This window comes from Protobothrops mucrosquamatus, unplaced genomic scaffold (genome assembly GCF_001527695.2).
Source record: "Protobothrops mucrosquamatus isolate PMUCROS unplaced genomic scaffold, P.Mucros_1.0 scaffold1282, whole genome shotgun sequence".
NCBI lineage: Eukaryota > Metazoa > Chordata > Lepidosauria > Squamata > Viperidae > Protobothrops > Protobothrops mucrosquamatus.
This window is the reverse complement of record NW_015387486.1, coordinates 152261-168258: the sequence shown is the minus strand read 5'-3', so window position 1 is coordinate 168258 and position 15998 is coordinate 152261. Positions and strand designations below refer to the sequence as shown.

The 15998-nt window shown below is 42.6% G+C and overlaps 1 protein-coding gene across 2 annotated transcripts; it reads left to right on the top strand.

The window, feature by feature from the left end:
* Positions 1-6155: 6155 nt before the first annotated feature.
* On the top strand, positions 6156-15834 carry PCBD1 (pterin-4 alpha-carbinolamine dehydratase 1). Of its 2 annotated transcripts, XM_015821234.1 has the most exons (4): positions 6156-6241; positions 12108-12239; positions 14587-14667; positions 15407-15834. In XM_015821234.1, exons 1-4 carry the CDS (start codon positions 6239-6241, stop codon positions 15503-15505), a joined length of 315 nt encoding a protein of 104 aa, XP_015676720.1. In that variant the 5' UTR covers positions 6156-6238; the 3' UTR covers positions 15506-15834. The 2 variants fall into 2 exon arrangements, with proteins under 2 accessions (XP_015676720.1, XP_015676721.1); XM_015821235.1 differs by lacking the exon at positions 12108-12239 and having other exon boundaries at positions 6159-6241.
* The last annotated feature ends 164 nt before the right edge of the window (positions 15835-15998 follow it).

The following is a 15998-nucleotide window of genomic DNA, read 5'->3' as shown; positions in this document are numbered from 1 at the left end:
CCTCCGAGGGCAACCACAATGCTGATGCGGCCCTCAATGAAATTGTGTTTGACACCCCTGGTGTAGCTAATCAGATTGATCAAATGGGAAGTCAGGGAGAGGGAGGAGAGGCAAAAAAAATCACATGCAAATATCTTCTAAAGTTCTTATGCAAAATTAGATCAGATGACAGACGGACGGATGGACGGACGGACGGACGGACGGACGGACAGACAGACAGACAGACAGACAGACAGACAGATAGATAGATAGATAGATGATGGAAAGTAGATGTGTGTGTGTGTGGGAGAGAGAGAGAGAGAGAGAGAGAGAGAGAGAGAGAGAGAGAGAGAGAGAAGATAAATGATGGATAAATGATGGAAAGTAGATGATAGATGGATGGATGGATGGATGGATGGATGGATAGATAGATAGATAGATAGATAGATAGATAGATAGATAGATAGATAGATAGATAGATAGATAGATAGATAGATAGATAATAGACAGACAGGCTAATGATTGATAGATTAGATCAGTGGTTCTCAACCTTTTTAATGCCGCGACCCCCAACCGGTCGTAAGTCAAGGACTAAACTGGTTGTAAGTCGAGGACTAAACCGGTCGTACGTCGAGGACTAAACCGGTCATAAGTCGAGGACTTACCCTGCCCGGGAGCGCCGCACATGCGTGGTTCCGCCCCCTGCGCTGGCCGAGGCGTAGTTGGCAAGCGGCAGAGACGGAGCAGGCTGACCACCAGCTGGCCCAGCCCAAGGGAGGTAAGGCACCCGCCGGAAAAGGGAAAAAAAATGGCGGACAGCCTTGCTTGGCGACCCCCGTGAAATGGTCGATCGACCCCAAATGGGGTCGCGACCCATAGGTTGAGAACCGTTGGATTAGATAGATAGCAGGCAAGCAGAGGCAGGCAGAGATATACCAGTTCTTATGCAATTATGCAAGAAGGTTAATCCCTGCTTCAGGGATAACAACTTTGAAGACATTCTTTTCTATTGCCATTACGGCAATGTGTCTTAGTTATTCATCACTCATACATTCCTCAAATAATTCTTTTTATTTTATTGCTTTAGTATAACAAAGGAAAAAAGTATGAGGAAAAAACTCTAAAATAAGCATAACTAAATAAAATACAACAAATTAAGGGTTGGCTATATAGAATTAAATTCTCCAGTCTTTGCATTGCAATGATAAAAAAGTAATTCAAAGTCTAAAAATACATTTTCCTGAAATATTCTTAGTTTGATGTGGGCATGAAAATGCTGGCGGTATCTGCAAATCATCATTTAAGTTTACTGAGCATTGAGTGTTTAGTGTTTACTGAATCACAAATAGAACTTTGACTTTAACATGTTTTTGGAAACTTACTTTTAGTTCATTAGTAGCATAGTTTAGAAATTTGGGGAATATACAGCAAATTCTCATTTTTGTGCAGGCTGGTGGAAAGTTCTTCTGCAATAGCCTTGTATCAGTCATAATTCTATTAAAATTCTCCTCCTGGACCCTCAAATCTTGCAGTTTGTCAAAGAGTTAATAAGAAACCAAACCTGAGCCACATCACAATCTGTTACTATTTTAAATTCAAGAAAAAAGAGAGAGAGTCTCAACTGGATTCATTGCTGATTATATTCAGGGATTGTAAAACTACTCAAGGTGTTGATTTCAACAGCTAAACATAATGCTGTCTGACATACTCAGTGGGTGTCTGACACATTTTTCAATAACTGTATTCCCATTTTTTTTTCTTACAAGTCAGTGAAACATAAATACACAAAGGAACTTGATGAAAACACATACACTTGTTAAAGAGATCTATGTTTTTACAAATATCAACTTGTCACATTCAAGCTGTGGTTGTAACAATGAGCACCAGGAGTTTGTTTTTCCACTCTGCTTGCAACACTGTGCCACTTACGGTTGTGTATTGCCACCATCACTGGTTTGCACTGTGCAAGATTTTGTATCTATGCCACAATAAGCTAAGATATTCTTTATATCTATATAAATAAAAATGTAAATGTTTGTTTGTTCAAAATCTTAAATCTCCGAAAGTTCTTCACCGATTGCTTTGAAATTTTGACACAACGTTGCATTCGAATACGCACGTGTTTTTATATACCTACTATTATATAGATGTCACACCTGTGACAGGTAAAAACATGCTTTTTTTGAAAAACAGCACCATCTGTTGGACATAAAAGCTTTCTCTTTTCTTTCTTTTCCATTTAACCAGACTGAGCCACAGCAACATGTGGCCGGGTACAGCTAGTAACTCATAAATTAAATAGTATCCAGGGACAAATTGTTCAAATATATTGCCACTGAAGCAACAATGGAGAACAACTGATACTTCTTCCTGCACAGACAATTCCTTGGTTTCACCAACAATTAATGCAAAAACTTTTGACTTCCTGAGAAATCAACTCTAAAACCATTCTGCTCAAAATACCTACTTCATTTTTAATGGAATGATTCCTTTAGTTTGCATTATAAGGTTAACTACGTAAAGGTTTCCCCTGTCCAGTCATGTCTGACTCTAGAGAGCAGTGCCCATCTCCATTTCTTAGCCGAGGGAGCCAAACTTGTCCGAAGACAATTTTCATCATCATGGGGCCAGCATGATTATACACCAGTGTTTCTCAACCTTGATAATTTTAAGGCATGTGGACTTCAACTTCCAGAATTCCACAGCCAGCATTGCTGGCTGTGGAATTCTGGGAGTTGAAGTCCACATGCCTTAAAATTGTCAAGGTTGAGAAACACTGCTATACACCAAGACACATGGAACATTGTTACCTTCCCACTGAAATGGTACCTATTTATCTACTTGCATTTGCATGCTTTCAAACTGCCAGGTGGGCAGAAGCTGGAGCCAGTAACAGGAGGTCACCCCATCACACAGCGCTCAGGTCTTGAACCTGGTCTGCTGGCTTTCCAGCCAACAAGCTCAGCATCTTTAACCACTGAGCCATCGCAGCCCACAGCGTTAACTATTGTAGACTAAATTCTGGGATCGTGGTTTCCAATTGGCTGCAAGAGTTCAAAAAGGTTTCCTCTGTTGTGATTCATTTCCTAGTGTCCACATGGAGTAATTTTGTTGTGTTTTGTTCAAAGGTGAGCCAGTGTGGCCATTTAATGTGATTTGTCTCTCCCAATTTCTTTAGGAACATCACTTAATTGGGCTAAAACTGTTATGGTATGTGGGAATGACCTTGGGAGACAGAAGGAAGAGCTGCACACTGGACATCTAGTGTAAAGGTATCTCAGCCCACAGAAGGAGGGAGGGGACCCTCCCTGACTTTGAGGAGAGCAAATGGAAAAGAGGGGAGAAATGCTTTCAGTCTTGCAAATTCTCTTACAATGAAGACAGAGCTGGTACTCCTGGCTGTGCTTCTTATCTGGACTACCTCACAAAGCTAACAAAAACCAAGCTTCCTTTGCCTGTGTTTGCAATTTAGCCAAGATACCATGCAGTCTTCCCGGTCTAAATCAAACTTCTTCCAGTTCCTGCATCCCCTTAAGTAAACACATACTTGTATACTTTCCAGTGAAGTGGCAACCAGCACAAAGCACCCAGCCAGCGTTTTCCAATGTGTTGAACTCCAACCTAGGATAAAGTTCCTACAAGGCTGGACTAAACTGTCACCATGATTTGCCAAATTTTGTTGGGAAATTCTGGAGCACTGGCTCTGTCGGACTTTGATGCTTAGACTGATCAAGGTCACAAGGTCCAGGCAACATATTTGCACATACTTTGGACAAGAGATCCCTATACCATTTCAATCACTCAATCAATTGATCAAAATAGAGCTGGAAGGAATATTGGAGGACATCTAGTCCAACCTCATGCTCAAGCAGGAGACCCTATACCATTTCAATCAATCAATCAAGCAGAATAGAGCTGGAAGGAACCTGGGAGGTCATCTAGTCCTGCTCCTCAAGCAGGAGACCCTAGACCAGGGGTAGTCAACCTTGGCTCTTTTATGACTCGTGGACTTCAACTCCCAGAATTCCTGAGCCAGCTAAGCTGGCTCAGGAATTCTGGGAGTTGAAGTCCACGAGTCATAAAAGAGCCAAGGTTGACTACCCCTGCCCTAGACCATTTCAGGCAAGTGGCTCTCCAGAGTTGTACACAGCAACCCTAGATTATTTTCTGCACCTCATTCATCTTTGCAAATATCATAATTCTCTTTCCCAACAAATGCTGCTTCCCTGGAGCATTTGGAGAAACTCCCTGGACCCTTGTAACATCAGCTGCGGGCTTGTCACGCACACACAAAAAAAATAGTCAAGAGAGTGACTGCAAGCACACAATTGAAATTCTGCCCACTCTTTAAATGTGCATTGCATGTGTTCTTGACCTTTTGAAAAAGCCCTGTGGATTCCGCTGAACTTCAAAAAAATTTTTTAAGGTTACTGTGTTGTGGAATGAAGGGACACAAGCCAGCTCTTTGGAGAAGGAAAGTTTAATATGCGCAGGTTCAGATGGCCAAAGCCAATACAAAGATCTGAACCCCAAGGAGCGTCCAGAGTACACATATAGAGGTTATACAACGTATGCATATCCTGACCCCTCTAGGTCCCATATATGGTAATATGTTAAACATTGTGATCTCAGCATTCCTGAGGGTATGGAAAAGTACCAGACAGTTGAACAGTGACACAGAGATAAAAATAGTGAATTGGCTACTAAGCAAAGCAAAAACAGGATATGGGTGAAATATGGCTGCAGCAGGAAAGTATGATGATGGTATAGTGCCTGGGGGTAAGAGGGGTCCTTGCCTAGGATCAACCTTGGCACAGGTAGCACATTGGGAGACAACTCGAGCTGCCATACCAGCCACTCCATTGGGCTTGTCTATCTTCTGGGCCTATCTTCTGCAGTTGATTCAGAAATGGCAATTAGGCATTCCGCTTGTTTTCTTGTATAGATTTCCTAGTTCAGGAAATATGGGCTGTTTTTGCATTTCTGGATTTCCAGAAATTACATTTGTAATTCACTAAAAATGGTTGTTGCATCTTCATGCTGGGGAAGCCAGATATCGCTTAACAACTGGGTTACTAACTTATCATCTGCAGATATCGCTTAACAACTAGGGCAGGAAAATGGGGAAAAACTCACTTAACATGTCTCACTTTAACAACAGAAATTTTGGGCTCAGTTGTGGTCCTAAATCTAGGACAACCTGTAATTTGTTTAAGGCCAACGAAGGGGCAGGTCTACTTGACTGAGCCGGAGCGCTTTGATCTTCCCAAGATCCCTCGGGATTGCAACTCCCTTCATCCCCTGGCAGAGGCGGGTGGGAGCCGCAGCGGCCATACATCCCCGAGCACCACCACCACCACCACCCCAGACAAGCAACTGTAGCAACTCTTGACATGTGTAAGTGGGTCCGTGGGTTAATACTTGCTAGTGCCTCTTCATGTAGTCCCAAAGGTGCTTTTTTTCAAAAGGCAACTGGACTTCCTTGGGTTTTTTTTTTTGTTTGAAAAGGTTTCACTTCTCATCTATGAAGCTTCTTCAGAACACCTTTGGGACAGCCATGACCTGGATGATTGAGAATCTCCATAGACCTTCTTTATGCGGGACACCATGATTACTTCGGTTTTCCTGCGGTAGAGGAAAGGGAGCATAGCTCTGCCTGTTGGGGCTACAATAGCTTTGTAGAGACAGGAGCTGCAAAGAGTGGTCCTGAAATCCAACTGCCTTTGCTGTCTGAACGTTCCTTGGATTCAAATGCAAATAGCCTCAGGTCCCACCCAAAATTATTTTTTCCACTCCATCCCAAAAGGTTGGAGAGGATACCAATGATTAGAATCAAGAAAGGTGCATGGATTTCCTTTTTTTTTCTGCCATGCTTGTCAGGGAAAGGCCAACTCAAACATCTGCTGTAGAATCAAGAAAGATGCATGGATTTCCTTTTTTTCTGCCATGCTTGTCAGGGAAAGGCCAACTCAAACATCTGCTGGTGTCCGGCAGTCCCATCGCTTACTTGTTTGCATGCATTAGGCCCAGACCAAAGGCGGCCAGCGCGCGCGCGCGCGCACACACACACACACACACAACCCCTCGGCCTCTCTTCTACAGAGGCAACGGAGCCCTCCGACCCCGCCCCACCTCCGCTTCCACCGCATTGGTCCGCGGGCGAAGGAGCCGAGCGCGGCCGCGCCTCCGCCTCCGGAGTTGCGCTGGAAATCACCGGCCCAGCCGGCGCTGCTTGCTTTTGCGCTCCGCGGTTGCCAGCATGGTGAGTTCCGAGGATCGCTGTCGGGGCTGCGCGGGTGGGAGTTACAACTCACCCCCGGCCGGTAGAGGAACTGGCGTTGAGCTGAACTGGGGCTGGGTGGGGGGGGGAGAATCTTGGGCTGGGCGGGGAGGGGGGAGAATGTTGACAGCTGTCGATTAATTCTTACTCCGAGCCCAGCACGGCGAAAGGGAAAATGGTTGCGATCGCCTTTGCCCTGCTTGCTTGTCTGTCTGTTGTCTGTCTTGTCTGGCCTCTGTCTCGATCTGTCTCTCGCTGCCTAGGTTTCATGAGGTCTCTTGGAAGAGCGGCGCATCTCCAACTACGACCTTACTCCGGTAAGGCAGGAGGGGAGGGAGGGCGCACTAGCAAGTGTGGAAAGCGCACCGGGAGGCGTCCTATCAAATCTAGCCAAGCAGATTTAATTTGGCAGGGCAGGGTTGTGCTTTTTTTTTTTTTTTTGTAGAATTGTTATTAATTTTTTTCCATACAATTCAATAGTACTTATTCAACAACGTGTTGTCTGAGTTTATCATTCACTAATGGAAACATAAGTCAGGTACTTATTATCATGTATGGTGGACACGTATTGAAGCAAAGAGGTACTTGGCTAGAAAAGATGCTGGGAAAACGTGAGGATTTTAAACCTGAACTTTTTTTATTAGGTATTATGCCAGAAAAGATTGATAAAGTATATATTTGATTTTTACACGTGTAACAGCGGCAAGAATTATATTTGCACAATATTGGAAAAATGAAAAAATACCATCAGAGGAAGAAATAATTTAAAAAAAATACTAAAATGTGCGGAAATGGACAGACTTACTATGAAGTTGAAAGAAAAAGAAGAAACAATACTATCAGACTTGGGACTTATTTTATCAATGGCTGGAGAAAGGAATAAAGGATTAGGAATTAAAATTGTATTAGGCAGGTCTAGATGATGATGATGATGATGATGATATTATTATTATAAAGCTTCCAGGAAGAACCAGCTGTTTTCTAGGATGTGGGAGGCGGAGATATGTTCAGACATAAAGAGTTTAAGGGAGATAGGGAACATTAACATTGCTCCCTCTGAAGGCAGAAAGGAATTGCTATACCTTGAGTAAATTTCCAGTTGCTTTCTCCTGGATGCAAGAGCAGATGTTCTGGGCCTCTCCTGTTGCTTTTCTCCCAGGTCTGGAACCTGGAAAACTCTACCCAGTCTTGAACTGATCTCCTCTCTGCTTAACTATTTTCTGCAGCTTGCTGTAATTGTTTGCTTGTGTTTTTTTAAACATCTGGCAATATTTAGTGGCATGTGTTGTAATCAAAGGCACATATGGTGAGATGTTTCAGACTTTTTTTTTTTTTAATGAAATCTTAACCAGGGAAATGCGGCAGGATTAGATTGGTGGGGAAAACAAGGTTGTGGCTATTAGCAGGGGGCATAAAGCAAGTTTTGTGATGAACTTTGAGTCTGCAAACAAAAGTTAAAAACCTTCTCACTTTGGACCCCACATAAATCAAATGCTATTAACTACATTTCTGGGATCAGGGATTGGCAACCTGGTGAGAAGGATGTAGGCTTGTCAAGGGATAGTGGGCTAGGCAAGTAATGGCAAGCAAATAATAGCAGCCAGAAAACCCTTCATATCCAGAAAAGAAATGGAATTTCCGTCATTGTTAGTGCTGTATGGAGAATTGTGGGACAGCCTTGGATGGAATAACAATAGTCGGAAGGGACTTATGGACTTCAACTCCCAGAATTCCTCAGCCAGGCATGCCTGGCTGAGGAATTCTGGGAGTTGAAGTCCACAAGTCATAAAAGGGCCAAGTTTGAAGACCCCTGATCTAAGTGCTATTGCTAAGTGCTATCATGGACCAGCCTACAGCCTTGAAAAACAGTGATGCAATTTCACTCCTGCACTTAACTCGTTCTCCTAATAGGGAAGCTTACTAGAAAGATTAAAATGTAGTCCTTGACTTACAGCCACAATTGGGGCAGAATTTCCATTGCAAAGCAAGGCAGTTGTTAAGTGAGTCTCATCTTATTTTATGATCTTTTTGCCACAATTGTTAAGTGAATCATACTTAAGCATGGTAGTTGTTAAGAGAATCGCATCCAATTTTACTACTTTTTTTTGCAGTTAAGTGAATTACTGCATCCACTAAGGCAGGGGTCTTGAAACTTGGCAACTTTAAGACTTGTGGACTTCAACTCCCAGAATTCCTCAGCCAGCCCTGGCTGGCTGAGGAAGTCTGGAAGTTGAAGTCCACAAGTCTTAAAAGTTGCCAAGTGTGAAGACCCCTGAATTAAGTAAATCCAGCTTCCCCCAGTGACTTTGCTTGTCAGAAGCCAGGTGGGAAGGTCACAGATGCTGATCACAAGGCCCCCTAGATGAGTAACCATCATAAATACAGGCCACTTGCTTAGTGCCCAATTTTTGATCCCATGACAGTGGGGGAGGGGGTGCTGTGATGGTCATAACTACTTGTAGATCGTTTTTTTCAGTGCTGTAACTTCAGATGGTCGCTAAATGAACGGTTAAGTCGAAGACTACCTGTATTAAACTGCTTTAAAACTAATAAAACTAATTTAACCAAACCTAGCTGAAGAAAAAAAAATGCAGCATTTAATATGTGCAAAGATAAGATGACAAGGCTGGTTATGTGAAATCTAAAATGCCCTGACTTCAATCTTATGTTGAACACGATTTAGCCTGAAATCCATTTTTATAATATTAACTTTCCGGGGTTTTTTGTTTTTTTCATTGCCTCCTAGTTATCCAGTAATAAAAGCGTAGGCGGACATAAACCTTGTCTGTCTCATTTTTCTAAAAGCCTTATCAGTGTGTCGCTAAGATACCAGGAACACAAGTTTATCAGGTGATCTCAGTAAAAGGGCAGTGGCTGGACATTTATTGTGCTGTGCAGTGTTTACTCGGTATGGTTTCAGTTTGCTGAAGAGCTTGCAGGTAGCATCCCTAAGAATGATGAAAGTGAAGTTTTAGGAGAAACATGCAAGGAATTCTTTTGGGAACTCACAGGATATTTTGTAGGACACTATCCATCAATAAAAGTTTCCACAGGGGCCTTCTTCGAGAATTGTGAATGTAGCTTCTTCACTAGAATTATGCATTGCTCTAAATCAGGCGTCTGCAACCTTGACAACTTTTAAGCCTCGTGGACTTCAGCTCCCAGAATTCCTCAGCCAGCTAAGCTGGCTGAGGAATTCTAGGAGCTGAAGTCCACAAGCCTTAAAGTTGTCAAGGTTGCAAACCCCTGCTCTAAACAAAGCAGTCTACAGATGTTCCAAGTGCTTACTGGTGTCTTACTATCCCAGGGGTAGGCAACCTTGGCTCTTTTATGACTCGTGGACTTCAACTCCCAGAATTCCTGAGCCAGCATGGCTCACCTTGGAAACCTCTCCCTTTCCCCTCAGCATGGCTGGCTCAGGAATTCTGGGAGTTGAAGTCCACGAGTCATAAAAGAGCCAAGGTTGCCTACCCCTGTACTATCCCTTTGAAACCATATTTATGTTGTGTTATATTAAATATATTGAATATAACATAACATTATATAATTGATATGATATACAGGTAGTCCTCAACATACACATACACAACTGTGCCCAAAATTCAGGTTGGTGAGAAATTTCTTAAATGAGTTTTGCCCCATTTTACGGCTTTTCTTGCCACATTTGTTAAGCGAATCATTGCCGGTGGTTAAGTGAATCTGGCTTTTCCATTAACTTTGCTTGTCAGAAGGTGGCAAAAGGTGATCCCATGACCCCGGGACACAGCAACTGTCATAAATATGAAGCAGTTGTCAAGCATCTGAATGTAAATCACATGACCGCGGGGAGGCTGCAATGGTCAAAAGTATGAAAAGGGGTCTTAAGTCACTTTTTTCAGTGCCGTTGTAGCTTCGAATGGTCACTAAATGAAGTGTTAAGTCGAGGACTATCTGTAATATAATACAATTATCGTATACACATACACAATTGTTTTGATGGGTGGGTTATGGTAGAATGAATCTATGCTGGCTTCAAAGACTAAGATGGGAATAAATTTTTCAGCTGGAGATTCTCAGCTCTAAAATCCTCCAAACACAAAATTCTGAATTGGATGCAGAACAAATTACTCTCCTTTTGATCTCTTTTTCTTTGCTTTGCCTTAGCATTCATCAAAAACTGTTGCACAATTGTCCTTCAAACTGACAGTATGGAAAACAGTAGGAGCTGCTGGCATGCTCCTATTTGTCACCCTGTGTTCCTCCCAATATCCGTAGAAGTTTAAAGGACAGCAATTAATGATGCAATAGCCTTTAACCATTAACTAGGAAAGAAGCTGCTTATTAAGATTTGGTTTCTCCCTTTGATACAAACGTGGGTGTCTTCTAGTTAACCATTTCTCTGGGAGGAGCACACTGTTTTTAATAAAAGTTTTATTTTTTAACACCCAAGTCCACTGCGGCCAACTTCCAAACTGTGTAAATTATCAGTGTAAATTATCCTAGCTATTAATCATGGGTTTCTGAGTTAGAATTTAGCATGGCCATAAAGTGGGTAGAATTAAGCAATGAAAAATGGCTAGTCAAATTTTTCTGCTGCGTGGCAGCTTTAAACATTTACAGCAGGGGTCCCCAACCCCTGGTCCGTGGACCAGTACTGGGCCATGGCATGCCAGCAACCTGGCCGCACAAACAACCAAAGCCCCATGCGCGAGATACAGGCAGCACGCAAAACCACACCCCCTCTGGTCCGCGGAAAAACCTCTCTCCACAGAACCAGTCCCTGGTGCCCAAAAGGTTGGGGACCTTTGTTCTACAGGTAATCCTTGACTTACAACCATTTGTTAAGCAGCCATTCAAAGTTACAACAGCACTGAAAAAAATGGACTCATAACAAATGCTTGCCCTTATGGCTGTTGGAGCATCCTCACAGTCAAGTGAACAAAAATCTCGATGGTTGACAGCCAGCATGTCTCTACCACAGTTGTAGTGTCCTGGAATCATGTGATCACAACTTGGGACCTTCCCAGCTGGCTTCTAACAAGCAGTCAAGGGGGGAAGCTGGATTCACTTAACTGCAGCAAAAAGGTAGTAAAATTGAATGTGATTCTCTTAACAACCACCATGCTTAGCAGCCAAAATTCTGGTTCTAATTGTGGTGGCAAGTCGCGGACCACCTGTATTGAATGACATATTTGCCATCAAATTAATGGCAGTGTTGATATCATTAAGAGATCCCCAACAATGTGGTCTGGCACATAATAACTGATTCCAATATAAGAACTGTACATTATGGGATGGTTTTAGTACTGACACAAACCTCCTTGGATATATTGTTCTCTCCCAGAATAGAAACTGCTTATTTTCTGGCTTATAATAAATGTTACGGATAATAACGCAAATGGATACCTAAGCAAAAGGGGACCTGCATTCCACCTAAATAGGAATTCAACAGTTTGGGTCATGTCAGCAAAGGAGCACACCACTTTAATTTGCTGAGCTTTCCCACAACCTACATATACCTTGAACAAGAGTTGGATGCAGCAAAATTGGGCCAGGATGTCATGTGCAACATGCATGTGTTCAGCACTGGTGCAGCCAGTGCAGGATAGCTTTTCCCAACTTGTGCCTTCTCTATGTGTTGGACTACACCTCCCGTCGTCTTCCCAAGCCAGTCATGGAATGTTGGAGTGCTGTAAGCTTGGAGTGCTCTACATTTCTCTAAGTAGCTGTTCACGAGATTGACTCCTTAAGAATTTTTTAAAATCGTCTAGATCTGATGCTCTAGATTCATCTGAAAATAGCTTCTTCATAGACGTGTTGTTCATGCTCAGAGAAAGTTTATCCAGATGCTTTCTCCATTTTCTCCTAGGCAGGAAAAGCCCACCGTCTGAGTGGCGAAGAGAGAGAACAGCTCCTGCCAAATCTCAGAGCAGTAGGATGGAATGAAGTGGAAGGCAGAGATGCTATCTACAAGGAGTTCCATTTTAAGGACTTTAATCGGGTACAAAAGCACTTATCAATGTTTTATTTCAAGAAAGTCAGGCTTATGCTTGAGTTGGGAACAATATCCAAATGTGCAGCTCTACACTGATTAACAGCAGGCTGAGCTAAAATGCAAATCCCAGGACACGACGAGCTGCAAAGATACTCGGTTCCTAACCCTGCAGTGTAGCAACTCTTGACATGTGTAAGTGGGTCCGTGGGTTAATACTTGCTAGTGCCTCTTCATGTAGTCCCAAAGGTGCTTTTTTCAAAAGGCAACTGGATTTCCTTGGGGGTTTTTTTTTGTTTAAAAAGGTTTCACTTCTCATCTAAGAAGCTTCTTCAGAACACCTTTGGGACAGCCATGACCTGGATGATTGAGAATCTCCATAGACATTCTTTATGTGGGACACCATGATTGCTTCGGTTTTCCTGCGGTAGAGGAAAGGGAGCATAGCTCTGCCTGTTGGTGCTACAATAGCTTTGTAGAGACAGGAGCTGCAAAGAGTGGTCCTGAAATCCAACTGCCTTTGCTGTCTGAACGTTCCTTGGATTCAAATGGAAATAGCCTCAGGTCCCACCCAAAATTATTTTTCCACTCCATCCCAAAAGGTTGGAGAGGATACCAATTATTAGCATCAAGAAAGATGCATGGATTGCCTTTTTTTCTGCCATGCTTGTCAGGGAAAGGCCAACTCAAACATCTGCTGGTGTCCGGCAGTCCCATCACTTACTTGTTTGCATGCATTAGAGCAGGGGTAGGCAACCTTGGCTCTTTTATGACTCGTGGACTTCAACTCCCAGAATTCCTGAGCCAGCCATGCTGAGGGGAAAGGGAGAGGTTTCCAAGCTGAGCCATGCTGGCTCAGGAATTCTGGGAGTTGAAGTCCACGAGTCATAAAAGAGCCAAGGTTGCCTACCCCTGCATTAGAGAGTTTCTGCTACTGGATGGAATAACTGCATAGCATGAATTTTCCTTTGGAGAGGGGGAGAAAAGGACTGAACTCCTCCCCATTCCAACGGCAATCCTAAGAAGCCTCACTCCTGCCAACAGATTCTACTTACATTTCAGCCTGAATCAAGCAGATCCCCACAAAACTGCACATTAAAAACAAACATTTCAATCCAGCACAACAAACCTTTCTCATTCATTAAAAAGAACTTTACCACTGATTTGATCATTTCTGGATTACCACCACAAATTTTATTTCTTTGTATCACATCTTTTTTTAAATAAGTAACTCAAGGCAATGAACATACTTAATACTGCTTCCCCCTCCTATTTTCCCCACAACAAACCTGGGAGGTAGGTTGGGCTGAATGAGAATGACTGGCCCAAAGTCACCCAGCTGGCTTTGATGCCTAAGGCGGGACAAGAACTCAGAGATTCCTGGTTTCTAGCCTGGTACCTTAAGCACTAGATCAGGAGTCTTTAAACTTGGCCCTTTTATGACTTGTGGACTTCAACTCCCAGAATTCCTCAGCCAGGCATGCTGGCTGAGGAATTCTGGGAGTTGAAGTCCACAAGTCATAAAAGGGCCAGTTTTGAAGACCCCTGCACTAGATGAAATTGGCTGTTCCAAGCAATATGATACTGCTACTTCAAATTCTTAAGGGGCTTTAACTTTTAAAAACAATTTCTTCCATTAATTTAAGAATTAGCAACCTTTTGAAAGAGTATTAATTTTGCACAATTGACTTCTGGGGAAGACAGGTCACAAATGGTAATCATGCCATCACGGAGCACTGCCACCAGTGGTGGGATTCAAATATGTGAACAACCGGTTCTCTGTGTGGATGTCATTTCCGGAAGTCCATTCTGGGCCTGGGCAACAAAAAATTAGCTACCGGTTCTGCCGAAGTGGTACGAACTGGCTGAATCCCAGCACTGACTGCAACCGATCGTAAGTGTAAGCATCCAGATCTCAATCGTATGAACCAAGGGTATGCTGGGATCGTCAGAACCCAAGGACTGCTCATAATCACCATTCAGTGCTGCTGGAACTTCAAACTTGCTGAATAAGTGATCTAAAGTTGAGGACTACCTGTATCAATTCCTGCATTAGTAGGCCTGCAGATATTATTGAACTAAACTTCCAGCCACCCACATCAATGGCCAAGTTAAGTTGGGAGCTTTACTTCCTTCAGTCTGTCTCATTCTGCATTTTTGCACAAACAGGAGAAACTAAATGCTGTCCTCGGAGAGTGCACTGAGGTATACTGATAGACCCTTAATTGTGTGATTTGCATTTCTTTCAGTGGTGGCAATACTAACAACTACCTTATATGTCTTAGTAGTGGAGTCTGTGTGGAGTTTCCCTTCTGTCCTTGTCTTTTTCTAAAACCCTCTTTCATCTTTTGAACAGGCCTTTGGATTTATGACCAGAGTAGCTCTACAAGCAGAAAAACTGGATCATCATCCTGAATGGTTTAATGTTTACAACAAAGTAAGAGACAAGGAGTTGTTCAAACCCTTTTTTTTTTTGCCTGAGTGATTCTTGCAGTTTTCTTGGTAATGTTGTTTGGAAGTTTTCCATTGCCTTATTCCTAGGTCTGAAAGGGAATGACTGGCTCAAAGTCACTCAACTGGTTCTGGTCTTCCCAACTTCTAGCCTTGATCTTTTACCACACCCCCAAACTGGTTCTCTGTTCAAGCTTAGATAAAAGTTATTTTAACTACATAAGTCCATTGTAGCATAAACCCATTAAATCCATAGTTTTGCACCTTTCTAGCGATCCAGACCTGTACCGGAGATTATATTTGTGCAAATTGGTGGGGGAGGGGGCTATTTAAGCCTTATCAGAAGTGCTTATTCTGATATGATGATAAATACGATGAAGCAACTACCAGTCTTAAAATGCAGCAAGGGGAGGAGAGGGATGTGAATTATAGATTGGCACTCAGTTGATATGGAAGGAGTTTGTAGTAGTGGCTCAATCTAGCAACTGCAGTGTAACTCTTTAAAAAAAAAAAAAGCCCTCTTCTGCACCAAAGTGACTTGACTTCCCTAATCCTGATGGGACTGTTTTAAATTTCACTGATAAGCACTGAGGCCAGCAGTGAATGAAGATACAAAAAACATTTATCATTAATAAATTGATATTTTAGCTCTTTCAAGTACTTGCAGCTATGCTGCTATGCATTCTCATAACTGCTGTACTAATTAGGCATTTTGTTTCTTTCAGGTTCATATAACCTTAAGCACACACGAGTGTGCTGGCTTATCTGAACGGGACATCAACTTGGCCAGTTTCATAGAGCAAGTAGCAAACTCACTAGCCTAAAGTGCTCACCCCATCTTTGTCTGTAAAGGTAGCTTCTGCATCTTAACTTGTCAGAAAGCATCATGACAAATGTAATCTAGCCTCTGTATCCAGTTAATATGGGAGAGCCCATCTTTTTGTAGAAGCTTCATACTTGCTTACTGTATGGTCACACATTGCAATAGGCACCAGTGCTGTGAATTCATTTGTTATCCGTTATAAATCTGTCTTGTGTCAATATCTGTCTCTAGGGTTCTTTAGTCTGTAACCCTGTTTAGCAGTATTAAGTAGGTGCAGGAGAAGCTGCTTGTGGTTGTCAGTTTTAATAAAGCCTACTCTTACACAATGAATTGGAAATTGTTTCCCTGTGCATTTCTCTTCAGCACTGTTTCTTGTATTGCTTGACTTCATGAAAGGGATAGACAGGGAAATGCTGGAATTGGTTAATCTTCTTTTAAACCAAGGTAGACACAACTTTGGATTGGTGGTGTAGAAGCCTATATACTACAGACTG

Coding starts and splice junctions, on each gene's coding strand:
- PCBD1 (XM_015821234.1), top strand. Junction 12,240..14,586: donor ATTTTAAGGACTTTAATCGG/GTACAAAAGCAC, acceptor TCTTTTGAACAG/GCCTTTGGATTTATGACCAG. Junction 14,668..15,406: donor GGTTTAATGTTTACAACAAA/GTAAGAGACAAG, acceptor TGTTTCTTTCAG/GTTCATATAACCTTAAGCAC.